Raw genomic sequence first — 27,895 nt, forward strand, 5'->3', positions numbered from 1 at the left:
TGACTGGTATAGCACTTCCTCAAATGAAATTATCTAGTCCAGTAGAAGATGGCTTTTTGCCAATATAGAACAATTGTGGGAGGACATGTAGATAGGGGAAAAACAGTACCTCTAACTAGCTTTACCATACTGAGAAGCATCTAGGATAGATCTTGTTTCTGTCCAAAGGCCTGATTCTCCTGGGTACATCAGGGTAATTGTGCCACTTCATGTTACAATGCATCTTATCCCTTGCTTCCCCTTCCACCCCCAACTCGCACCTTCTCCCCCACTACACACACACACACACACACACACACACACACCCACCCACCCACCTCGATAAATATATGCTACAGCAGTAATGCCAACCTCTAACACTCAAATCCTGAGCCAGGATCCCCCAAAGAGCTTAATATTTCGATTTTTCCATTTTCTTTGAGTCTTGATACTGATCTGTGAAGTTGCTCTTGTTCTTATTCTTGTGCTTTCCTCTATAGTCATCAGAGCTAAAAAAAATTCTCGTTAAATGATTACTTAAGAATTTTAGTTTTAATTTGATTCCAGCAGTTGGGGGCTCTGAAATCCCCTGCTGAAGTCCTCCTCTCCCCTTCCCCCCACCCCCCAATCATGATATGTTCAAGAAAGCATCTGCTATAGGGTTCGCAGAGAAATCTTAGTTTGATCATACTTCATATTCTGTGCCCTACTTGCATACGTGATTTAATAGCTTCTTCCAAAGTTCTGTGGGTGTTGTGGAACTTACAAGGCTGGGGGCGGAGGGCAGAACATTGTCTTGAGTGTTGTCTTTTTTTATGGCGATGCTAGATATTGTATTCTTATACAACGCATATATTTCTTACAGAAAATATGGTCATTGGCAGTGCTTTTTGAGCTCATGTATATCTTGCCATTGTTTCTATATGGGAATTTGTTATTCTAATACTAATACTGTGAAAATAAAGAAATAACCATATAATCTTCCAGTTGCATCATAAGGACTTTGTTGTCGTATCAAAATTGGCACTAAGCCCGATACATAATGCCTCCCTTCTTCCTGTCTTTGCACACTCACCTTCCCCCTTTCCCCTAAACCCCTTTTAATGGTAAATCTAGGCCAGACTGCCATTTCATTTAGCTCTTGCAGCACTTCTTAATCTGGTTACTGTTTGGTGCTCTCAGATCCACATGTGACTTCTTCCAGGACTGAGACTGGACTGGCGTAGTCTCCTTCTGTTGCTCCTGTTGCAATAATTTCTGAGCTATGAAAAAGTATATAAAAAAAAAAGTTAATCTTTCTAGGCTAAGCTGCAATGATGCTATATCCAAATCCCTAGACCCAGTTCTGATTGTTACAACTTTCTGGCTGCTTGTGAAAACAGTAAGTAATTCTCCGGATGTCTTTTCCTTACCAGGGAGGGACTGTGGTGTAGCTAGAACATGCCATCCTCAATCAGGCAAAATGGTCCTGAGGAGACTGTTCAGCTGCCATTACCTGTCCTGCAGTAGAAGTGGTTTGTCAGTGGAGCTATGGAACTACTGAGAGCTGTTTGAGGGCAGGGAGGAAGAGAGGGGACACAGTATATAATACTTCAGCTGGGTATCTGGCCCTGTGTTTCTCAAACTACTCAAGGCATTAATTTACATCCTACAAAAGTTAATTTCTGGGAGTAAATTAAATAGATGGCTTGTTTGTACTCTTGCATTATACTTGGATGCAAATAGGAAATAGTGTCTGACAGTGGTGAAGATAGAAATAGGCTTAAAGTGGAACCTGATGAGCAGGAAGAAACGATCAGCCCCTGGAGCTGTTGGGGCCAGTGGTTATAACTCATGGGTGTAGGAGCCTCTTGCTTTATGACTGAAGTCCCTGCTGGGAGACTACCCGGTGACCTTGGAAGTTCAAACTTGAAGAGTCTCCCAAACTTCTGAGTATCATACCCTGTTTTAAATTATACTGCTAGATATCCCTAGGATTCCATGTTATGGATAATAAAAGTAATACTTCATATAATTGCAGTTGCATAGTAACCTCTCTGCTTTTCTCAGTTAAGGGGTGTTTGCTTTGGGAGTGGTGGAGCTTGGGGTTGAGGGTTGTGTTGTGGTGGTGTTTTTGAAGTGGGCACAGGTGCCTCTCCCTATTCCTCATTTCTTGTTTGTTTGTTCCCTTCTGCTTTTTCACTTTGTCCTTTTTGTCACTTATTCCACTCTGAGGAGCATTGTTGTAAGCTAATTATTTTAAGTGTCATCCTCTGATTAGAAGTGAAGCATTGGAAGTTTACTTTTCTCTGCTGCCATGTGTGGTGATGCAGCTTGTCTCTGTTCTAAGCAGGGAGGTTGCTGGTTGGGTCTGTCTTGCATACTGTTGATGACAGTGTTTTGTTGGCAGGAGTGCACTTGGTCACCTCATGCCTGTCCCTAGGAGCAAGATATTGCTGAGCTTTCCAGGTGGTGAGTTTCTGTCAGATGATTCAAACTCAACTATTCCTGGACACAAGGGGTTAGACTGACAGCTCTCTGAAGGACCAGGAAGACAAAGAACCACATACATGGGCCACAGCATCTTTGCTATTAATTACAACAGCTTCTTATTCTGAACTTACCTATGGCCATAAAAATGTCAGTCACTTGATGGTTGGATTTTGCAGATGTTTCTGCATGCAGTAGGCCTTTGCTTCTTGCAAACTCTTTCACCTCCTTGTTGGTGTGTACAGAAGCAAAGTTACTGTGGAAAAGACCAGGCATGTTCTAAACTGTAATAGTACCTTGCCAGTTTCAGTTGGGCTACTAAGATAATGTCTGTACAGGGTGACATTAGGGGGAACTCAAGAGTTCTACTGAGAAATAAGCCCAGCCTACTTTTGTGTGTCCTCAAGCCTGCAAGTTAGGCCACGATGAAGGTACAGAGCTCATCACGTGCCCTAGAACTGCACTCTGCGTTCCTGGAGGCAAAACAAAACTTGAAATGGGGTGCTGTTGTTTTTTTTGCGGAGAGGGGCTTTTTTGTTTGTTTGTTTTGTTTTTAAAGCTGTTTTGTCATGCTAAGAAGGAGCTTTGTAGATTTATTTTACACTGATTTTATTCCCCTAGCGTTGGGAATCTGGTAATGTCCCAGTGACTGCCACTGTTTCATTCTAGAAGGCTAAATATTAAGGCAAAACGGAGCATGAGTTGAGAAGATGGACTGCTGTCGTTGGTTATGCCATGCCTGTGTTCTTTTATGATGCACCTGGAGGCACAAAGGAAACACAACATGTTTGTTCATGTTGCCTGGGTTAAAAACACAACATTGACTAATAAGCATCGGGGCAAAATTCCTTGTAGATGGCTCGGTTTGTGCAGAGCTGTGCCTTGTCAAAGCAAGGGATGAAAAGGAGAATCCATAATACTCCTCAGTTAAAGGCAAGAGTACTTAAAATAACAAAAAAGGTAATGAACTGTTTATATGCTATAATTTTAGATGCATGAACCAGGAAACTTGGTGATAAGGCAACTTCTCTCTGTTGCTTTTTAAAACATTTTTCCTTCCTTCCTTAATCCCTTTCCCACTTTTCTAATCAGTCATAGCCTTGTATCTAACCCCCAAAGGAGAGGCCTCACAACAGCACCACCCAGGCCATCTGCCAGCTCATCTCCTGCTGAGGCCTGTCAGCTGTGGGCGCTTTCCCAAGGTGCACACTATCTAACACTGAATCTCTACAAAGTAGTGCACCAGTTCTAGCAACTTCCTGGTTGTATGTATATTAGGACAACACAAGCTACCATTGCAATATACATAAAAATCTGTGAAGAGACACAATAGAAACATATGTGCAGACTTTAAAAAAAAATGCCCTGGCTGAAAAACAAATCTACCACATTCACAGAAGTCTAACATTTTGGGAAGTTATGAACTGAAACCATGCAAGATAAGATTAATGAGGTACTAACAACACAAGTACATAAGACTTTTCTTTGATCACTCATCAGAGTACCAGTTTAACTTACGCATTTATCTGTAATTTATTAAATGTGAAAGACGCCCTCTGTGCTGATGGAACAGCATCAGATTGCACCTCTAAAAATAGCAAATGTTTAGTTCTCTCTCTGAATGCAATTTATACCATTTACCTCTGACGTGACTTCTCGTTCAGTCGCAAGATCTGTCTTATTGCCAACTAAAATGATCACTATTTCATCATGAAGAAAGTCCTTCTCTAATTCCCTCAACCACAGCTTTGCTCTGTTGAAAGTTTCCTGGAACAAGAAGAGAGGAGCTCTTGTAACCCAAAAGAGGCTGGCAAGCAATAAAGTGACCAGCCATCCTGAATTTTAAGGCTGTGCTGTCGAGGAGCCCCTGAAACAGGATTTTTGTGGCAAATTGGAAAAAATGGTTCTGGGTCAACACTAGACAGGGTACTGCTATACCTACTGGGAATATGAGGCTGTACTGCTTACAACTTGGAAGGCAGCTACAAGCTGCCTCCTAAACCAGTTTCTCCTAACTATGTGCATGTGGAGCTTATGAGTAGACTAATTCTGCTTCTTAACAGAGCTCATTAGCCTGCTCTCTGCTGTGTGGGATTGTCTCCTTGAAGGAGAGGTAATTTGCCCAAGTACAGTGCTTGATGAATGTGGTTACGCTGTTTCTGGCTCAGGAGATACCTTACAGCTGCCTCCTTGAGTGAGAAAAGTAAAGCAGCATCTCTGTGATGTTGATGCTGGGCTAATTAGCTTGTCAACAGTGCTGTAGCAATGTAGTTATGCTAACTGCAACCAAAAGTAATACAGAAATGGATGTAAATTGCTCTTCCTCTGTTCTGGAACGCTGGGGTGTCTGAGACCTGTATTCTAGATTCATTCCATGAATTTTAGTCATGTTAGCTTAATGTAACATGTAGAAAGGAATGGCGTATGATGCCTTTCATAATTAGCAATGGTCAGAAAATGGTCATTCAGTATACAAATAACTTGAAGTATGCCACTCCTCTGTCTTCCTGCTGCCAAAACTATGGTTGGCATTCCGGTGTCCGTAAGACATGACAATCACTGCATAACTTACTTGAATTGCAGGCCCCTATTACAAATAGTGGACTGAGATGGGTTGTTTCTTTCACAATGGAGCAGGCTTTTTAAATGCTTCCTTGATAGGGCTGTGTGAAGTTTTGGTCCCTGATTTGATTCAGGAGAAATTTGGCCTGATTCGGTGGCCAAATCTCTGAATCCACATTGAATTGGAGGACCCTTTAATCTCTCCAAATCAATCGGAACCTTCTGAATTGATTTGGAGAGATTCAGAAAGATTCGGTGATTTGGACACGGAAGACAGCTTTAAATGTTTTTTCTATATGCCTCTAGGTAGCAGGGGCTCATGAGTGCTGCGATGCTGGGGTGCATGGAGCATCCCACAGAAGCACAGTGTGCTTGGCAGCAGACCCAGAAGTGGACCAGTAGCACTTCCACTCCACTTCCAGGTCCGCTGGGGAGTGCACTGGGGGGCTCCCCCACACCTCCCTGGCTCAGTGACTGGTGCCTCCTGGGTCTCGGGGGGCACCTGGGGTCATAGTTTCATAGTTTCATAGTTTTAGGGTCGGAAGGGACCTAATAGATCTTCTAGCCTGACCCCCCGCCAGGGTGGGAGAACAACAAAAAACCCTAAAAACAAAAACGGGACTCAAATGAGTCCAGCCAGGTAGGCATCCAGCCTCTTCTTAAAGACCCCCAGGGTAGGGGCCAGCACCACCTCCCTTGGAAGTTGGTTCCAGCTCCTAGCCGCCCTAACTGTGAAGTAATTTTTTCGGATGTCCAATCTGTACCTCCTCTCCATCAACTTGTGCCCATTACTCCTTGTTATGCCAGCGGGGGCTAGGGGAAACAGCGTCTCCCCCAAACCCTTCTGGTTCCCCCTAGTGAGTTTATAGACGGTCACCAGGTCCCCCCTCAGCCTTCTCTTGTGGAGGCTGAATAGGTTCAAGTCCCGCAGTCTCTCACTGTAGGGTCTGCCCTGTTGTCCCCGGATCATGCGGGTGGCCCTCCTCTGGACCCTCTCCATGTTGTCCACATCCCTCCTGAAATGGGGCGCACAGAACTGGACACAATACTCCAGCTGCGGCCTGACCAGCGTCGCATAGAGGGGGAGGATCACCTCCCTGGCTCTACTCGAGATGCACCTGTGGATGCACGACAAGGTCCGGTTAGCCCTGCCAACCATGACCTCGCATTGTCGGCCCATGTTCATCTTGGAGTCAATAATGACACCAAGATCCCTTTCCGCCTCCGTGCTCTCAAGTAGGGAGCTCCCCATCGTATAAGTGTGCTGCTGGTTCCTACTACCCAAGTGCAGCACCCTGCACTTGTCCGTATTGAAACACATCCTGTTCCTGTTTGCCCACCCCTGTAACCTATCCAGATCCTTCTGCAATCTCTCTCTCCCTGCTAGCGTGCTCACCTCCCCCCAAATTTTGGTGTCATCAGCGAATTTAAACAGGTTGCTTTCCACCCCAACATCAAGATCGCTGATGAAGAAATTGAACAGCGCAGGCCCCAGGACCGAGCCCTGGGGGACTCCACTACCCACCTCCCCCCAAGTCGAGTATGATCCATCCACCACCACCCTCTGAGTGCGACCCTTCAGCCAATCTGCAATCCATCTGACTGTGTAGGCATCTATGCCACAGTCGCCTAGTTTATTAATTAGGATGGGGTGAGAGACGGTGTCAAAGGCCTTGCTGAAGTCCAGAAAGACTACATCCACCGCGACACCTGCGTCCATGGCCTTTGTGACCTGATCATAAAAGGCAATCAGGTTGGTCTGACATGATCTCCCCCTAATAAATCCATGCTGATTGCCCCTGAGCATCATCTCGGATGCCGGCCCATCACAAATGTGCTCCTTGATGATCTTCTCAAAGAGCTTCCCCAGGATTGAGGTAAGACTGACGGGCCTATAATTGCCCGGGTCCTCCCTTTTCCCTTTTTTGAAGATGGGGACCACATTAGCTACCTTCCAATCGTCTGGCACCTGGCCCAAGCACCACGATCGCTCGTAGAGCCGTGCCAGGGGCCCTGCAATAACCCCAGCCAGCTCCCTCAGCACCCTGGGGTGGAGAGCATCCGGACCCGCTGACTTGAACGCGTCCAGCCCCTCCAGAAGCTCTCTAACCCGGTCCTCCCCAACCTGAGGTCTGAAGGCGATCCCCTCGCGTCCGGCTTCTATCACAGCAGGGAAGTCCCGGTCCCTGCACAAGAAAACGGAGGTGAAGAATTGGTTAAAGAGGTCCGCTTTATCCTCTGACGCAACCACCAGATTGCCCCGCATATCCTGCAGGGGCCCCACATTACCCGGCGCCTTCTTCATCCTCCCAATATATTTGAAAAAGGACTTTTTGTTATCCTTAATCCTGGACGCTAATCCGAGCTCTATCTCCGCCTTGGCCTTCCTAACAGCCCGCCTGCAGGCCCGAGCAGAGGAGGTATACTCCTCTTTGGAGATTACACCCCCCTTCCACCGGGCGTACGCCACCCTTTTGGCAAGCAGGCATTCCCGGACACCCTTGGTGAGCCAGGGGGGCTTTTGGACACTCCTGCCCGCCTTGCTTCTTGTCGGGATGGACACCCCTTGGGCCCCGAGTATCGTTTCCTTAAGGAACGACCACTCCTCTTGGACGCTGAGTTCCTCTGCCCTCAAGGACCCCAGTTCCTCTCCCACTAATCTCCTCATCTCACTGAAGTTGGCCCTCCTGAAGTCTAGGGCCACCACCTTGCTGCGGGCCCTTGACACTCTACGCTGGATGGTGAATTCCAGCACGCGATGATCACTATTGCCCAGGTGGTCAAGAACCTGGAGGCCTCTTACCAGGTCGTCGCCTGCGGCCAGGACCAGGTCCAGCAGAGCATCTCCTCTGGTGGGACTGTGCACCTCCTGAATCAAGTGGAGGTCCTGCAACTCGGCCAAGAACCTCCTGGAGCGGTCCGTCCCGGCTGACTGCTCCTCCCAGCAGATGTCCGGGTAATTAAAATCGCCCATGACAACTACATCCCTTGCTTTTAGTGTCTCCGCAAGCTGGCCTGAAAATTCCCTGTCCAGCTCCTCCTCCTGATTGGGGGGTCTGTAATAGACCCCCACCGTCAAATCCCTCTCGCCTTGCCCCCCCTGGATCTTGACCCAGAGCACTTCAGCTCGCCCTTCCCCTGACCCCATACTGCTGGCAGAGGATGTGTAGTGCTCCTTGACATAAAGTGCCACCCCCCCCCTTTCCTGCCTTCTCTATCCCGCCTGTACAGCCTATAGCCCCTAATGTTAACTGCCCAGTCATGGGACGAGTCCCACCACGTCTCTGTTAACCCTACGACATCTGGATTTGAACTAGCTATTCTGAGGGCGAGTTCCTCCTGTTTGTTCCCCATGCTACGAGCATTGGTGTACAGGCATTTAAGGCCTTGCAAGACTGTGTCCCCCCGTGGCCGATCGCCAAGCTAGGAAGGTGCAGGGGGGGCCTCCAGCATGCTCCCTAGCAGACCCGGAATTGGACCAGAAGTACTTCTGGTCCACCTCCAGGTTCACCACCGAGCATGGGGAGGGGCCCACCTGCACTCCTGGGGGACACTCCATTCACCCCAGCATCACAGCATTCACAAGTTGCGCTGGTGCCTCAAGATGTGTAGAAAAAACACTTAAAGCTGTGTCTATGTCCAAATCACTGATTCTCCGAATCGGCACTGAACCTTCACATTGGATTTGGCTGAATCGAATCGGGGACAGTGATCCAAATCAACTAATTGAATCACTGTCTCTGATTTGGGGTGAATCTGAATCAAATACAGCCCGTTTCACACACCCCTATATGTTTGATTTGTTCTGTCACTGTACATTGTCTCTAGGTGATAATTTTACAGCAGTTTAGGACATTCCCCTCTGACCCTCATGGAGGTAATGTCACAATAGTGTGCTTTTGTGACTGTGTTTTTATGTATTGCCAATGACAATTAAACTGTGTCCAAGTGGGGATACTATTTTTATTAATTTTATGTGGCTGAGTTTCCCTGTTTAATTGTTTTCTATTGCTGTCTGTGTTAATGCAGATTTAAATTAAAGGAGGTGTAAAGGGATAGTTTAGGGGATTTTTTTGTTGGTTTTTGCCCAGTTCTTTAATTGCATTAATACAGCATCTAAGGTTCATAGCTCCAAAAGAGTCAAGTTGACAGTGGCTGGGGACGTTAAATGAATACCTGCTATCAATATAACTCTGTCCAGGCTCGAATGAGATACTTTTCCCAAAGTAAAGCCTAGGATCAAAAGAGTAACAAAACCCCCAAAACACACACAAAAAAAAAAAAAAAAAAAGCAAGGGGATTTGAGGGAGCTTGAGTAGGTGTTCTGTGCATGAAAAGCCAAATTACCACACAGGAAGACACAGGCTGTGAACAGTGTGTGTTGTTTTTCCCTGCCACAGATAATCAGCTAGATTGAAAGGGAATTTCCAATGTATGAGTAATACTTATGCATGTAGACAGTTCAGTGTGGACTTTAGGCACCAATATTTTGCTTAGATGTATTTGGTGAGATTGAGAAGGAACAACAGGTCATCTAACCTATCAGGTCATGAAATATATCTGTGTGAAGTAGTCTAACAAAACAGACCTGGCGGACAATTGGATGCATCTAATTGTGATATCTTCATGCCTGAAGTCCAGAATTTTGTTGGAAAGGAATGGAACTGATGTGATCATAACTGACTGTCATAATTCAGTTCCTCCTGCGTGCACATTTATGTCACAGAGACAGCCTTGATTCTGGCTTTATTTTTTATCTCAATATGAAGATTTTTCAGGGGTTAATGTTCTTCACACTTAAGTATGGTACATACAGAATGGCAGAGGTCTGTAATTAAAGTCTACAATACATTAACTATTTGTTTGTGCAGTGCCATTAACATATATTTAGGGTTGTCTACACTGGGAAATAGCTCAAAATAACCATCACACAGTTCAGTTCCCCCTTTGTAGAAAATCCCTAAGTAGCCATGCACAAATCAGAATTTTTTTTTTTTACTGAAAAACCTAATGTGTCAGCCTTGCTCTGGGAGAGGGGTTCTCAAAGTTTTTATGCTGCAGCCCAGCAAACCATAGCCCAGCAGTCACAGCTGACCATGGCTGGAGTTTCCAGCTGGCAGAAAGGTAAGGATCCCCCCCCCCCGGTGGGGGGGTGAGCCAAACCCTGCGCTGCCATGGGCCCTGCAGAAGGAGCCACAGCCTCTCTGCCCAGCTCTGGGGAGCCGCAGTTTGCCGGTCTGCAGCCACTTCTGGTCCAGTAGCTGACCATGCTGTGGACTGACACCACGCTGTGGCCAAAGGATTGAGAACCCCTGCTCTGGGAAACAGAAGGCTCAGAAACAGCCTGTTTAAATCGAATCTATAGCAAGCTTAGGACTTCCTCTGAGAAGCACATCCCACCCGATCTCTCCTGCTCACCACATGTCAAAGCCTGGAGTTAGGCTGTGTAGCTGGTTTAGCCTGATGCTGCATGCATGCTCCAAGCTACTCTCAGGTTTCTGTCTTGGGTGTGCTCCTTTGAGGGCACTCAAGGTCATGCTAAACCAGCTTTGCTGCCTAACTTCCAGGCTTTGGCCTGGACTGAGTAGGAGTTAGTGGACAACGCATGCTTCTTCTTTGCCCCTGGGGTAGCTTCAAACATTTCCTAAATGTGAATATAGCACATGTCCTTTTCCTGGACAGACCCTACAGAAAAAGTACAAGGAACTTGAGTTCTACCACCTGACATCTGGAGGGCTTTCAGACACTAAAGGAGGGAGGAGCTTGATTTTTAGAACCCGGTCTTTTTGTTGCATTGTTTTCTTTCAAAGATTAACCTTGTGCCTTCTTGTTATAAAAGATTAATACATTGTGTAAGCTGTCAACAGCTACATTCATCATATCTAAATATTCATCACATCTAGAGGTACCAGAATGGCATTAAGGAAATAAGTGCATATTGAAAAAACAGTTTATCAGACTGGAAAAGAAGAAACAGGCCCATTGTTTTGGCCATTTTAGGACTAGATTGCTTAAGACTCTAGGATAAAGAGTCAACAGAAACAACATAACCTAAGAGCTGCCAGGTCCTTAGCCATATTGCTGTGTTGCAAATGTAAGCCCTTTCTATGTCCCAAGGTAGGGAAGCCATAAAACTAAGCCATGCTGACTCGAGCAGTATTGCTTTTTAATGTTTGAAGAATCCTCTGCAGTTCAAAGGAGAAGGGCCTCACTCAGTCTTGCTGCTCTTCTCACCCATTTGTCTGGCCTTGAGAATAGACCTCTATTTGTAGAACAGGGGAGGCCAACCATTTAGAATAGGGAACATTATACACAGTCTTTCTCATTACACCACCCACCTCTCTTCTCATTCCTGTTGGCACTAAACTATCAAGTGGGGTAGTGACTTGTCTTCCATAATATATGTTGAAATTAGTTATATTTACAATATAATCCCTATTTACTAACTAAACTAATGAAAACATCAGTGATGTACCTGTATACACGGTTATCACTTAGCACACTATAAGAAAGGAGCCTTGGTTCATTGCTTGCTGTAATGACTATGGCATACTAGTAATGTTGCATTATTATGAATTAAGCAGAATACCATGGAAAGTTGGAGGCTGATGATGGATGAACAAGACTTTAGTCTTACCTTTCTAGAAATATCATATACCAGAAGAGCAGCTCTAGCACCCCTGTAATAAAGATGACAAACACTATGGTACTTCTCTTGACCTGCAGTATCCCAGATCTCAAACATGATATTGGCAGTCTCTAAACGTATCATCTGTTTGAAGAAAGAACCTGAAAGAAATGACAAGGCAGTGGTACCTTTCACTTGGAAGACTCCGTGCACATGTACTGAATATTAATCTTTGTCCACTATAAGCTGCCTGAAGAGATGGCTCAGGATGAACAATAAACCCTTTAGACATTACTTTTAGAAGGAGACTGTCTTTTTAATGTGGGAAATAATAAAAAATATGCAAGTGAAATTTAGTTACCACCCAGTAACACCAGCGTATTAAGTCAGCAAACTTCAGCAGAATTGTCAGCCCACCAGGCACATGTACACACAACTGTAAAAATGAAACACTATTTCAGTGTGAAGTTACTGCATGAAAAAACATAGTGCCTATTCCCTGGTGTATGTATTACATATCTGGAACTCTAGCCAGTTTTAGCTGACTATACCAGTTTAACACTTTTCTTAAACTATTAGTTGCTCCCTTGGCACACAGGAGTAGACTACTGTAGTAGTAGCCTACATTTTACTACTCTGAGAAAAACTAATCATTCTTCTCCAGATCCTGGTGTACAAAACCACTGTGACAGATGTAAATGTGTTGTGTGTTACCTCACTGGTAATTTTATCTTTGGAGCTCTCACTGAAGAAATGTGGTGAAAGGGTGGGATGAGACCTCAGAATTCAAATCCACTTGCAAATGCTTAACCCTTGTGAGAGGTGAGGGCTGTTAGTTCAAAAGTTAAAAGAAAATCTAGGCTTAAGCACAATTCTGAGCAAGCATGAGTTGTATGACCCTGGGGAGGAGAGTCTGTGCCTCATATTTCTGAGATGCAACCTTTCACTTGTTCAGAAAACAGGGAGAGAAACTTGCTGCTGGCACATGCTAGCTAGCAGCATGTTGCATTGTTTTCTTCCCCTCCACAACCCCCAAACAGGCTGAGGTGTGTGGACTGAGTAGGTATCATGACAGAGGAAGCCCATACTCCCTGTTTTTCCTGTAGTGCTTTTCAGAAGTGACTGGGAGCATATGCTGTATGCTGGACCTGAGGTGTACGTGATGAGGAGAGGATCTTGGGCTTTCTTTAATCCATTATACAAACATGCAGTCAAAGCTGTAATTTAGCCCTTTAATATTTGTACCTCAACTTGCCCATTTTCCAGAGGGGTCTAATTAAAAAGTCAAAAGAAATTTCAGTTTGGAACTTGCTACAATGTTTTTAACTTTGTTTTAAAATATCTTCCCCTCTCTCCCCTTCCCCCAACCTCAAAAAATCATCTAAATTAAAAGCTCTTTAAAAGGCTTAAATAATCTAGAAAATTGAATGATTCAGTTTTAGATCAAGCCTAGCATTTTTTCCCCCACTTCTTAGTTTGGGTTGAAAACTCAAATTTCTGTGTTGAGTCTTGTATTGTGTGCAAGTCAATCCAAAAGTCAGCTTTTTCTTCCCTATCCCACTGAATTGAAATATTATCAGCTGTAGTACAGTAGCTCCCTAGAACTGGCACTCCTGAGAAGGATTCTTTTTTTTCAGAGTGCTATTTTCTCCACGTAAGTAGCATCATGCTCTTTGGTGTATGCTCTTCAGTCACAGGGCTGTTATGTGAGATGCCTTGAAGTAAAAGCGTCTAAGATGCTTGCAATCAGTTTCTGCAATAGCTGTGGTGGTGCTTCTAACCCAACTGTAAAAGCATTTGTAGGAGAATGGGAGAAGGGTGGGAATAAATTCAGGTGTCCTTATAGGAGAACGGCCTATAAAAATGTCACCTTTTCTTGGGCTATGACATGTGCTCTGACGCATTCTAACTGGAACGCTTCGGCGCCGCCTCGATTAATCAAGTCTGTTGCAGCGTTCTAATTAAAACACTCCAGGATGCTGCAGCGTCGCGTGTATTCCGTGTCCTGCATTTCAAAACGATGGCAGGGGTGCTTTTAACTAAAATGCACTGAATTAACTAAAACCCATTTTGAAACGCGGGAGGCTGAATACATGTGACACTGTGGCATTTAATTAAAGCGGCTGTACTGGAGTTGCTCTAACCGAAACACTCGCCTGCCTCCCTCTTGCCCCCACACCTCAGAGCATGTGTATAGACACCCTTCGTTCTCACGGTACATTCCACAGAAACTGCCAATGGCAGTATTGAGATTGTCAGCAACCTGCACCGTGTTGAACACAGCACACCTGAAAACAATCACTAGATGTCACTCTCACTCCACAATTAAGACCTGTGCTCTGTTCCAGGTTTATGCTTTCTTGTTCTGTTGCTTCCCATTATCTCGAATATAACCCTGCAGAGAAATGTCTCGCAGACAGCTGAAGTCTCCCTGCTACTGAACTTCTGTGGGAATTGAGAGTAATAGGGAGAGCCTCTTGTTTAAATACCATAAATGTTTCTTGTGTAAGTCTCTGAATAGCCATAAAAGGCAATATCAGGTAAAGCTTACCTTATTTTAAAATATGCAAGTCTCACAGTCTAGTGTGTCCAGTTGCATCTGCTTCAACCAGAATTTTCTGCATCTTATTGTGAATTTATATTTGAAAAGGCAAAGCAAATTTCTTTTCTACCTGGATGTGATGTTGCTGCCAAAGCAACATATTACAGTAGAAACAGAACCCATAACTACTAAAAAGCTCTGAGGCCCTTGAACTACAATGAAGGCACTACTGTAGTGCCCTAAACTTCAGTAGAGAGTCTCCTGCTTTTAGCCTCCTGCAAGGTAGATCCTTCATGTTGTGACTGTTTACTTACATCCAACAGTTGGCATTGTTTCCCTGAAGCTATTCTTCACATATCGGAAGGCTAAGCTTGACTTTCCCACTGCCATGCTCCCTAAGAGAACCACCTTGTAGACATAGGTTGGGTTTGAGTGATGTCCATCTGAGGTGACAGTCATCTCCTTCCACATTTTTCTATGTGCCATATCCTGCAAAGAAACAAGCCCTATTTAAAATGTGTTGACAGTGAGCCTGAAGTCCCTCAGCTGAGCATCTGCATGCACCCAGAGGAGTTAGGCTCAGGGCCTTAAATTTCCAGCTAATATAATGGAAGATGTGGCTTCAGCTAGGTTCTTCCCCTACCTCCATTTCAATTAGTTTCATGACTCAAGTTTAACACTCTTGAATAATGAGATTCTAGTGAGATACACACGCTGTATGGGGTCTCTCTTTTCCAGTGTTTTATCAGTATGCTCCCAGCTCATACAAGTCTTCATTAGTATATTACTTGCTTGACTTATAAATCACTGTCTATATTGCTTGTGGATATTTTACGTGGGAAGACATTTTTTTTACTATCCATTACAGCCCCAGCTCCTACAGATCAGAATTGGTTTTGTTTTAAAGATTTTGAGACCACAAAGCTGTAGAGAAGTTTGAGAACTTGACTTAAATGGACCATGAAGGCTCAAATCAGGAAGTCAAAGTGCAAATTCATGCTTTTTCAGTTTATAAATCCCATGGCTTTTGAGGAACACACTTTCATGCCTCTTGACTGTTTAGGACTGCCTATATTTAAATGCTTATTGGCTATCTGGTGACCTGACACCATCCTGGGTTCACCTTTGTTAGTTATCTCAGCAGGATAACTCTCTTATGGCCTTGTTACATACTGCACTGTGAGCTGCTCAAATGCTGATAGTGTTAGTGCTAGCTTGAGTTTGGAGCAGTAACACCATAAAACTAAAAACCTTCTCTGACTGCCCCCCACCTGCACAGCTGTGACTTGCCACTAGAAGGCTGGTGAGCAGGGGCCTCACTAGGAGCTGGAGCTGTGAGTTGCCTCTGGCTGGGTCTTCTATCCCTGGGGAGGGGGAGAGATGGGTTGGGTGGGCAAGGGGAGGGCCTCCCCCTCCCCTCAGACATGAAGCTGGGAGGTGGAGAGTTAATGAGATGGAGGTGGGTAATGAAATGGTAGATGGAAAGGAAATGAGGGTGAAAGAAGGCTGGTGAAATGAAGTCACCTACTGAAGGATAAAATAAAAAGAAGTAAAGAAAAAAAAAGAATTTAAAAAGGAAAGAAGGAAGTTAAAGAAGGCCTCATGTTTTAATAAATTGGGGTTTGGATGTGGGGGGTGTTGGTTATGCTTTCCCAGAGTGGAAGAAGAGAGTGGTAAGGGAAGGTGCTTTTGGGGGAGCAACTGCTCCTGGCCTGGGAAGGAAGCCCCAGCTTATGAGGACCTGCCTCAGCCCTGTACCTTGTGGTCCCCACTCCCTTCCCACCCCATAGGCCCCACTCCTGGACCCCTCTTGCCCTGTGATCTAGTTAGCTGGCATGCATTTTGCAGGCTGTTTGCATAGGATGCACCCCTGGGGGGAGAGGTTGCACCCCTGGGGGTGAGATGGGGAGTTAGCTTGGTGTGAGATCTACCTCCTGGGTAGTAGAGTTAATGGGGTAGAAAGTTTGTCCACATAGAACAAGAGGGGAGGGGAGGGGACAATGCATCCTGGGATCCTGGAGTACTGCAACTTGGGTAGCTTATCTATGAGGAGTGACCACACATTATTGGAATATGACCTGGATAACATAGATCAGAGAGAAACCTGCCTTGCAGTGGTGTAAGCTGCCTGAAGTGTTCTTAAAACTTAAATCCAGCTGTTCACCCCTAGATTGTCCATACATTAACTGCTCTAGGAGCCACCTAAAATTAATGTGAAACAAGGCCCTTAATCAAGGTCTTTATATATGGGGACCTACCAAAATCACAGTTCCGTGATTTTTGCAGAAAATTCTTGCTGAAGATTCTTGCTGAAAATAGTACTGGCTCCTTCTGGGTAGTCAGTGGTCCTCATGGCTGCTATGCCTGATCATGCAGCCCACTGAAGAGCAAGCTCTATGATGGGCAGTCATTGCAGCCAATCAGTGGTGAAGGGTGGGGCTACTGGGGCCCCTTGGCCAATTAGAGGTGGGAGGGACTACAGTCTGCCCACAAAAAAGGCTGTTGGCCCTGTGATCTGCATGCAAAATTGGCTGACAGCTGCCTAGAGTTTGGTAGACATCTATTTATATGGGAATGAATGGGGGTATCTCCCTGGCATGTCCCATTCAAGGGACTGTCCAACCTTCAGTTCCTCTGTACTCCAGGGTGTGCAGAGACTTTTTCCTCTGTGCATATCTCAATAATGGGATCAGAAGTAGGACACTGCTGAGTGTCAGTTGGAAGTACTTGCTGCAAAATCAAGACCTTTTGTATACCTAGTAAAGACACCTTTCCCCTTCTCTTGCCAGTCTTTGGTTCTCATTTGTTTGCTTATTTTGGATGGTTTACCCAACTTTGTGGTGACCAGAGCCAGGCTTTGAGACTTAGGAAATGATACAGTGACTTGATTTTTCCTTCTTCCCTTACCTTCTCCAAATGTGCCTATGAACATGGTGTTAGAGCACCTTTCACAAAGAATAGCCAGCACATACTCAGCACAGCTTACAAAGGAAGCCAGTATCTTGTTTCCCCAACTTCCAAAAAGAGGACAGAGGAACAGAGTGGTGCAGTGACTTGTGCAAGGTCAAAGTGGCAGTTCAGAGCCAAGGACAGAAATAAGTTATCTGACTCTTTTTAGTACCTTGCCCACTGGACCACATCATTTAATCTCTTCTTCCTCCTTCCATTCCAAGGCAAGTGGTGTTCACTCTTACCTTGGGGGTCTTAAAAGGAGGCTAGATAATCACCTAGCTGGGGTCATATGATCCCAGCATAAATTCCTGCCCATGGCAGGGGGTTGGACTTGATAATCTGCTCAAGTCCCTTCTGACCCAAACAACCTAACAATTCTCCTTCTGTATTCCACTCCATCTTTGTGCTCTCCCCAGGGTCAGACTTGACCTGTCAAATCTTAAGCCTCTGGCCTGAGGTTCAGCCTTTGAGAAGTCTCAGGCCCTTGGGACCTTTGCTGGTATAGCAGTTGTGCTTATGAAAATAAGTGAGTTTTCTCGCTTAGCCTCGAGTCCCACTTTCCTCCATTCTTTCCAGGGGAGATGCCCTTTTCCTCCAGAAGTTCTGCTGCTCTGCCTTCTGGCTAGCAGCCACAGGAACACTCCAGCCAGGTACAAGGACTTCCTATGGCTTTCCATCTTGTATTTGCTGACAAGCTGTCATTTCTCAGTCAGTTGCCAGCATGAATGACTGGTGCGTCCCGAGACTGGGGTGGGGGGGCACTATGGCAGCGAGCGGGGACTGCCTGCAGCTGCTGTCGTTGGTGTCGGCAGTGAGGTGGTGGGGGGCGGTGGCGAGCGAGGACCGCCTGCAGACTCCACTGGCAGGGGAGGGCAGAAACTGCCTGCCTGCAGAAGCTAGCGGCGGCTTTGGCAATGGCCAATCTTGGGCGGGGGGGGGGCATGTGCCCCCCCATGCATCGTCTATGCTTGCCAGGAGGTGAGAGCTGGGCTCTCAAGGTGTGGGAAGAAGATGATGGAGGCATAATTCTGTAATGAGAACTGAAGGGCTCTGTAATTCCCTGTGCTCAAGAGCATGGCTATCTATTCTTCCCTTTCTCCTTTGAACAAACCCCTGGTCATTTGTATATGCCACAGGGGTTTACTTCAATCTAAATTGAAGCAGTGAGTTTTTAAAAACCCTGCTTCAATTTAAATTCAAGTAAACCCCTGTGGTGTGTACACAGGGGTTGGGGCCTGATCCTTACCTGTCTCTCCAGGAGCAGTGGTGGGAGGGCGAGCTGCCAGTGGGCCAAGCGGTACTTGAGCTGCAGCAGGGGGGATAGTGCTTCCCCCTGCAGCAGTGCCCCCCAGGTGCCACCTGCCCACAGGCACCTGGACCGAGTGGTCCCAGGGGGCACAGCAGCCATGGGGGGAAACATTGGGCCCACACGCAGCTCAAGCACAGGAAGGCTCCAGGGAGAGAGAAAAAAAATTTTAAACAGAATGTCACTTCTTTTCTTCAGTGGAGCCTGCCTACACAGGCTGCTGCTGGGCTGTCTGCACAGCCCCTGAGCTGCACAGGGTCCAGTGGTTTCCTCTGTGGCTACCAAGGTAGCAACCTAAAACACCTCGGACATGTTTTATTTTGCTACATCCAAAGTCATTTAATGTGCAATACACTGCCAAACATGTAAACAGCAGTGCCATTAAAACAGTGCAAAAGGGCATGTAACCCACTTTAAAAACCAATTTTGTGGCATGTACAAAGGCCTCCTGAAACTATGTTTGGATGAATCTGAGGCTTTACTGCATTTGTGTATTGTTCTTCCTTTAGTACTTAGAAATGAGCTTTTGGCTGCCTTTTGCATTTAAGGTCTAGATTTTCAGCTCACTTAAATCAGTATAACTCTGTTAGAATCATAGACCTGCTGTCTAAAATGGAGCTAGGTTGCTTTGTGGCAGCCTGGGATCTGGTCTAAAATGTACAAGTGAAACAAAAACTATACTGTACCACAAAGTTAATTAATAACCTTCAAACAGTAACATCTGTTATGTTTGTCAGCTTATTTATTGTTTCAACTTGCTAGAGTTGGAGTTTATTGCTCCCAGGCACCACATTTGAACATGCGCTTGAGACCGCAACACATTGAGCTGGGTTAGAGCAGCCCCGGCTGGCAGAGGATCCTGGGGGTCAGCATGCCAGCCTGGGGCTGTTCGCTGCTGGCTCAACATGCTGTGAAGGGGCTGGCTGGGAAATGAGGGTGCTTTAGTGTGGGGCTAGCCAGCAGGCAGCCCCCGCACTGAAGCACCCTTGTGCCCCAGCCGGCCCTGATGTCTGCACATGCACTGTGGTGGAGTAAACAACTCCAAAGCAAGATGACTACTCTTATTTACAACTACTCAGCTACTGCAGAGTTTATTAGTTTCCTACAGCCTAATAGAGCCACATGTGTAGATGCAAGATATTTACTGCTGCACCGTACAACTCCAAATATATTTTTTGTCATATCTATACTTGTAGCCAAGACTACGGTGTATGTACCTAGATAAAGTACTTTTTAAACAATTGTTTCTTATGCAGCTTCTTAGGTCTATTTGTCTTTCTTGTATTGTTTTGCTGTTTTTTAAGAAACAAAACACTTTGTCTAGGTTAAAAGATATATGCACGCAGAACTTGTCTGGTTGCATGACACAGTGCTACTTCAGTTTTATGAAGTAGGATCTGGCATGGACAGGTAAACAGGGCAGGTGGTAGGTACTATGGACCTGTATGGCCATTAAGGGGATGGAGGAGCTTGTGGGAGCCTGCTAACATTGAGCAAGCAGCCACCTGGGTAAAGAATGGAAACATGACACCTACACTGGACCATTTCTTATATTGCTGTAGGGTTTGTGTGGGGAAGGGGCAGAGAGGAAGGTTTGGTTTTCATTTCTTGTTTGTTTCCTGAGTGGTGCTGATGGTTGCTCACCCTCATTTCCCACCCCCCCATCTCACCCCCCATGAATTAATCTACCCCAAATTCTAATAAATCACGTTGGCATCAGACTGTGTTGCATGTTGGCTCCTTATTTACACCATGCTTATATAAATTTAACCCACGCTTATGTAAATTTAACCATGGCCTATGTTGAAGGCCTTATTAAGGAAAACTCCTATGAAGACAACATTGTATGTGGATGTTCTGGGTTTTTATGTTTTTCATTTAGTTTGTTGGTTTTCTTCCTAAACTCATGCAAAACTTGCATGGAAAACCTCATATTTGAAGCTTTCAAAAGGAATTACATGTATTTCTCTTAAATGGAAAAATTGTTGACTTAGGTTTTTGGTAGGGTGTGATGGCTCTTTGCTCTTTCTTCCCCAGCCTTTCTATTTCGAGAGAAAAAGGAAAAGAACAAATTTCATTTTGATTTATTGCTTTATTACGTGTCATTGAAACACCCAACTTCTATAAAAATGTTCAAGTGTTGTTTATCTTTAAGTCGTACATTTTTCAGTGAGGCCTGCTTAATATGTCACACAGAGGTGCTGTTTTGACTAATTGTGCCATGAGGAATAGAGGTATCTTAAGTAGAAGACACCAGGACTGTTCTACTGTGTAGGGTTGCATTTCCTCTTTAGACCATACGCTACGAAGATGTAGCTGCCACTCCACACAAACATCCCACCCCCCAGCGGTCAATCGCCAGCCGGGGCTGGGGGGGGGCGGTCCCCCAGCGGCTGATTGCCAACCTTGGAAGTGCCGGCGGCAAAACCGGATGTGTCAGCAGTGCTTCTCTTGGCACCCCCACACGCCAGCCAGTGAGGGGGAATCTCAGGGGGGGACACATGCCCCCCCCATACGCTCCCTACGCATCGTCTATGGCAATAGGTTTATGTAGCAGTAAAGGCGGCTTAGATTAAATCTCAGGGAAAACTTTTGAACTGTAAGAATGGCAAGATGAGAACACATTGCCTAGAGAAGCTGAGGAATTTCCTTCTTTGGAGTTTTTGAAGAAGGAGTTGGATGGCCATCTGTCTGGGTAGTTTAAGAACAATTAATCCTGCATCTCTGTAGGAACTTAAGTGAGATGACCCTTGAAGTCCCTTTCCAACAGTATAATTCTGTAAACCAATAAATGGTGCTTGCAGCTTTATCTAAGCTAAAATAGGTTCATATTATCCTAATTGCTTTCTTGCTTTCTTAAGTCTTTGTTCCCTTTATGTGGTGACCATGAATCCATAGTGTTATTCACCTGAAAACTAGAGAATCTTTTTAGTATGAATGAAAACCAGGCCATTGCAGAGGAAATAACAAAAGAACCATAAGAACATAAGAGAACATGAGACCTGTTATTTACTGGGTCGGACCATAGGTCCATCTTGCCCGGTATCCTGCATCACAGTGACAAGGTGGATGCTGAAAGGGAGAGTGAACTGGGTATGACCCAGGGTTTTTTCTGCCATTCTTCTCCTGCAGCCTCAAGCATCAAGGAAATTCTGATTCAGAGGCTGCATCGCTAATTCCCATGCTCAGTAGCTACTGATGCCCCTTTCTTCCAAGATTTATGCAATCCCTTTTTGAAGTTGGCTAAATTGTCATCTTCCACAACATCAGGTGGCAATGAGTTCCACACTTTAATGACGTGCTGCGTGCAAAAGAACTTCCTTTTGTTTGTTTTAAGTTTACTACCTACTACTTTCATTTTGTGACCCCTAGTTCTTGTATTGTGAAGGAGTAAATAATGAATCCCTATTTACTTCCTTTTTGCCATTTCATATTTGGTAAATCCCCCCCCCCCCCAACATATCTTTTCTAAACTGACTAGGCCTATTTTCTTTACTCTCTCCTCATATGGTAGCCCCTCCATACGACTAATCATCCTTTTCTGTACCTTCTCTAGTTCCTCTATATCCTTTTTGAGGTGTAGAGACCAGAACTAGGCACTGTATTCAAGGTGTGGGTGCACCATGGATACCACCAAATTTGCACTGAGGAAAACACCCAGGATTGCCACCTCACCAGTCTTAAAAAGGCTTTTGCCCAACAAGGACACTCCTCCAGAGAGAGAGATTGCACATTTGAAAGAGCTACCACCCCCACCTCACCATGCCTCTGGGAGCGAGAAGACGCATGGCATTGGGGCTGGGAAAGAGACGCATGACTTTGGGGAGGAGCCGTTGCCTGAGCTTACCTCCGGTAAGTGCCCCATGCCAGCCCCAGTGCCTCTGCCACATGTGAAGAATTGCTGCAGTACAGAAGAAAACCCCCCACAAGTCGCACACTGCTGGTTATGACACATCACCCCTCCCTTGAACCCATACAGAAAATCCTCAAACAATTGCAACCAATGTTCCCTCTAAAATGTAGCGATCTACGAGCGCGCCACTTTGGTCCTGCCACCCGCTTTCAGCACACACCGCTTCAGCCTGCCCCACAGCACCCAAAGCACCTTGTCTGCCTATGCCCTTAGACACAGCTGTAACCAGCACCCTCAAACTCAAGATTACACAATTTAGTTCTTCTAACAAAAACAACACCATTTGCAACTTCTTTTTCTGTTGGAGACGCATGGCATCAGGGCTGGGGAGCGGAGCAGTTTCCCAGTACTGGCAGAGCCTGTGTCAGCCCAGCCCCTGCATTGCCTCCGGGAACGGAGAGGTTTCCCAGCCCCAGCCTCACTTCTGGGAGCAAGGAGGCACATGGTGTTGGGGCTGGGGAGCGGAGCAGTTTCCCAGTGCCGGTAGAGCCCACACCAGCCCCAGCCCCTGCATTGCCTCCAGGAGCGAGGAGGCACGTGGCATCAGGGCTGGGGAGTGGAGCAGTTTCCCAGTGCCAGCAGAGCCTGTGCCAGCCCCCACCTCACCATGCCTCTGGAAGTGAGGAGACGCATGGTGTCTGGGCTGGGAAGGAGATGCATGGCCTTGGGGAGGAGCTACTGCCTGAGCTTACCTCCAGTAAGTGCCCCATGCTGACCCCAGTTCCTCCGCCATTGGTCTCTTCTAGTGCCATTTTTATGCTGCACCTCTCCCGGAGGGTGTGCAGCATTAATAAGTTCATGAACAGCATGCTTTTAAAGCGTGCATGGCTGCGCATGAGTATAGCTTGGAGGGAACCTTGATTGCAACTCATACTAGAAAGAGATTTCTTAAAGAAATCTTCCCAGAGCCACCCATTGTAGCTTTCAAGCAAGCACTGAACCTCGCTAACCTCATCACCACAAGCAAACTTCTTCAGGCCTAGAACACACCGAATGGATTCACACTATGCTATGACAAGAAATGCAAAACCTGCCAACACATCTCCACCACTCCCACAATTACTACACCCCACACAAAGCCATTAGCTGGATCTTACAGCTGCACCTCCAGAAATGTAATATATCTCATTCAATGCACCAAATGCCCTGATGGAAAATAAGTACGAGAGACGAAACAACTGCACACCAGAATGAATGCACGCTGGAAATCTATCAGACAAGAATACCCAATTACCAATGGGGGCACATTTCTCGCAAGAAAACCGCTCTCTCCAATCTCTCAGTTCTAATCCTCAAAGGGAATTTACAAAACACTTCCCAGAGGTGAGCCTATAAACTTAAACTAACCTGCAAAGAGTGAATCAATTCCGGGTCAGGCTTTTTGAATGTCTGTCCCTCGCCAAAGTGTATGTACAGGCATTATATTTAGATAAATATAACTAGGGTTGGGTGGATCTAAAGGCCCATCTGTACATGCATTCAGGGGGTTAAATTGAGCAAAAAAATGGCAGACCCTATCTGAGTTTTAGGTCACCTTCTCCAGTGACCTAACTTAAATGGGTAGTGAGTTAACCTAATCTATTGAATATCTGCACACTTTCAGAGCATGGCCCTGGGGATGCGAAAGCCCATCTGCCACCAGCCCCAGGGCTGTGTTTTTCTCCCCTCCCCTCCTTTCCCCGCCCCCACTGGACAATTTTTTAGCCCCTGCCTTCCCCTGACCGATTATCCTCCCTGATTTCCCACCCCACCCCATCCCTCTGCCCACCCTGAGTTAATTACTTCGGTTTCCCTGCTTGGCTCCTGGAACTGGTAAGCACCTGTACATGCCGCTCCATTCATAAAGCCTGTAATCAAGGTGAACTGCGGCTTGAATATGCAGCTTAAAGCAAACCATGTGAATGCAGACTGGTTGCAGCAAAAAACTGTACACACCCTAAGATGCCACCTTGGCCTACCTTCTGCCTGAATTCACACTAAAACGGCTAACCTCCTCTGTGGTTGCAAGTGGCTGGTCTGTTGCACACAGCTGACACTAAAACATCTGCATTACTAGTACCTAAAACAGTTTTTGGAATTGCTTTAAAAAAGTGCACAAGTTATGTCACTCTTTTGGGGAGAAGAGGTGGGGTACACTTACACTGCATGTTGCGTACAAGTGCAGTACAGGGTAGAAATGCCTGAGCTAACTTGAGTCTTGGAAATAGTCTAGTCCCAGTAGCACATCATGGGCACAAAGTTCTGTACAACTAACCTGGCTTTGCTTCTCAGTCCTCTGTGGTGTGGATTTGGTTTCATTTCCAAAGCCCCAATCTAAGTGCGGGTATAGAGGAAAAGCTTACCTTTCTATCAGCTATTTTTCTTCAAAGGAGGAAAGACTTCAGTCCACTGAAGCCAGGCTGGCTGAGAAGGAAGCTAAAATGCTGTGCAGCTGCACAAACAAGCTGAATCTGAGCAAATTAAAAAGCGAAGCTCCACAAGCACAACCAAGTGCTTTCTCCAATAGGGAAGCTGCTCCGCAAGATCTGTCACAGCCCCGGTAAAAGTTTAAAGGTAAAGTAAATAACAGATAAATCAGTGGACCTTAAACAGGCATGGGAATACTAAGCCATGAAGCCTGTAATCAAGGTGAACTGTGATTGAATAGAGGCAATGCCCTGTAAGGGGAGTGGAGCCTCACGTGCTCCAGCACACCCAGCAGCAAGTGATTCTGTTGGTCCCAGTCTCTTTTGTCTTTCTTTCAGGACTTCAAATTTTGAGACTGTCCCTTGATTTCTGTTTTCAACTGTGAGCCCCCTTAGGGCAGTGCTTAAAGTACTGCAGATATTAAAGAATTAATACACTAATCCAGGGTGGCAGCTCTAGGAATTGAGGGAGTTATTAGTATTCGGTGGCTGTATCAGGGTGGTATCAGGCCATACCTATCCGGGCCCAAAACTTGGGCCTGGCTTAAGCCAAACACAATGTAGGCAGAGGCAGGGAAGAGAAAAAGAAAAGCACTTCCATGCTTAGGGCTGAGCATTTTTTGGTCAAAGATGCTATGTATTTTGTCAGCTAAAATAGGCCCCTTATAGGGCCATTACAGTATTAGTATTTCACCCAGGATATCAAGCTGTCACCCACACTCGAGGTGAGGAAATTAAGGTTAGGTATGCTTGGTGTACACCAAGCATCCCCAGCCAAAGGGAGTGCTGAGAATCAGGGCCTTAGCATTCCTGTACTGTATCATAGAAACGTAGTGCTGGAAGAAACCTCATGAGGTCATCTAGTCCAAGCCCCAGCTCAAGACAAAATTATCCCTATCTATATAGTACTAGACAAGTGTTTATATAACCAGCATGTAAAACAGGTTCCAATGCTTAATCACTCTCATAATGAGTGGTCTTCCTGATATCTGACCTAAACTGCAATTTGAGACCATTCCTCCTTGTCAGTGTAACTAAGTCGGGGAGAGAATAACCAGGGCAGAGGCCCCAGACACCACTTTTGGTGGTGTTTAATCGGAGTTTAATTACAGATTAAACTCAACTGCTTTGAGTTTAAACCGCATTTAAACCAGTCTGAGCATTACATGTGTCCGTGTCTTCTGATATCATGTTCTTATCTTTGTACTAGTGCACTCTTCTTGGCCTCATGTCAGGATGTAGTCTCAGCTTGCTTTGTTTGTGTGATACCCAAAGAACCTTCCGTTTGCAAGCTACGTATTTTTATACTTACTATGTGCTTGTAAATGGCAAACTATACCCTTTGCAGATGTATAGGCAGGGAGGCAAGGTGTAGACAAGGGCAGAATCTAACTTGGCCTCTCTTACTACCTTTTAATTAAAATAATGAGTGGTTACTCCTGATCACTAGAACCTGCTTCTTCATAGATAAAAAGAGCTCTTTTCTCTCTACCAGGAACCCTAGTATTGTTATAATGACCAGAACAGTGCACATCAATGTAGTGGCATACCAGTGTGGAGAAAAAGAAAAAGCACCAAAGACTGCAGTTAAATGAACAAAAATGTCAGCATGTACAGCTCCTGAAATTTAATCACAAGTATCATAATTGATGTCTTTGCCTTTAAAGCCTTACCTCACTGAATCTTCTGATAAAGTAGAAATGTTTTAGACAGGCAAAATTTTTTACTGGATCATCTATATGGTTGGGATAGACTTAGTCAAGATTTTGGATATCCCACTACCCTTCCTTGGATGGGTTTTTTAAATTACCACTTGTAGTTGAGAAAAGACTGAAAAACATGAGTCCTAAAGGCTTGGGAAAAAAAGGAAAATTCACAATCCCTTCCACACACAATCTCCTGACCATTGGGGCTGTCTCATTGGAAATGCACAATAATTCTACTACAGTAACGCACATGTAATTCAGTCATGGTATTTGCACACTATCTGTTCTAAGGAACTGATATATACTACTGCAGGTGTTCCTATTTCTGAAGACAAGTAGTTAAAGTCAGTTTTGATCAATTTAAGATTAAATCTGTGTTTGGCTATTCTTTATTCTGAAATTATCATTTCCATATATAAGTGTTCTAAAACAGCTGAACTGGCTCAGATTCACACTTTTGATTGTTTGAGGAAAAGTCTGCGCATCTGATTCTGATATCAGGCCAGATAATCATTCTGCACAGAACACTTCCATTACTGGTGCTTGACTGGAAGCAATGAAAACATTACACTGTCAAAAGGAAATAATGGTCCACTTCTATTATATACATTATTGGGGGGGGGATAATATAGGTGTCCAATGTGGGCCTTGGCATTGCATTTCCTTTGTTGTACTGCCCACTAGTCTAAACAGATTTTATTAGATTATTCCTCCTTTTCCTTCGGTCAGCCTCTCCTTCTACTCTAGCTCTGGATATTATATTCATGCTGAGACGTTGTCATATCATTACATCTCCATTTTGAAAATGATGGTGCTAACAACACATCTTATTGTATTGACAAGTCCAACAAAGGGCTTGATTGTGCCACTAGGGCACAGCCCAGCATAGAGTAGGTTTGTCCTGGGGTGAGTTCTCAAAGGTTCATTATTTCCCCATTTGCTGGGATAGCACACCTTTTGTGCCACGTTTTCAGAGACGGAGGCATGCACAGTACAGAACGGCATCTGCTACTGGGGAGGCTTGTGCTGATTTAGATTATTACAGGGAACCTGTAACTGGGGCACTATCACTTACTAAAAAAAAAAGGGGGCAAATAATACTTTTTATCAGGGCATTAGACTTTGAGAGGTTGCCTTTGCTCTTACAAAGGCATTTCTTTGTATCTGTTAGAAATGCAATTCCATTTTTTCCCCAGCTGCTTAAATGCCAGTCTCCTGTTTTGATGTTTTGCATAGCAATGTTATCTGCCCTTACAGATCAGATAAGAAGCATTAGGTAGTAGTGCTGTTTAGTTACTTAAATAACTATGAAATGGTCTAAATAGAATGTTCCAACACAAGAAAACATGGTCTCATTAGTGTAAATCAGCATACCTCCTTTAAGTCAGTATATCTGCACCAGTTATATCAACTGAAAAGTTAGCCCACACTCT

At 45.2% G+C, this 27,895-nt stretch overlaps 1 protein-coding gene across 1 annotated transcript; it reads right to left on the minus strand.

Moving 5' to 3' along the window:
* Positions 1–646: 646 nt before the first annotated feature.
* RAB17 (RAB17, member RAS oncogene family) lies at positions 647–24,770 on the minus strand. Its single transcript, XM_025213957.1, has 6 exons — positions 24,694–24,770; positions 14,495–14,669; positions 11,648–11,799; positions 4,090–4,215; positions 2,583–2,676; positions 647–1,241 (listed from the first exon to the last, which is right to left on the minus strand). The coding sequence occupies exons 2-6, from the start codon at positions 14,664–14,666 to the stop codon at positions 1,114–1,116; spliced, it is 672 nt and encodes a 223-aa protein (XP_025069742.1). The 5' UTR covers positions 14,667–14,669; positions 24,694–24,770; the 3' UTR covers positions 647–1,113.
* Between the last annotated feature and the right edge of the window lie 3,125 nt (positions 24,771–27,895).

This window comes from Alligator sinensis, unplaced genomic scaffold (genome assembly GCF_000455745.1).
Source record: "Alligator sinensis unplaced genomic scaffold, ASM45574v1 scaffold1003_1, whole genome shotgun sequence".
NCBI classification, from domain to species: Eukaryota; Metazoa; Chordata; order Crocodylia; family Alligatoridae; genus Alligator; species Alligator sinensis.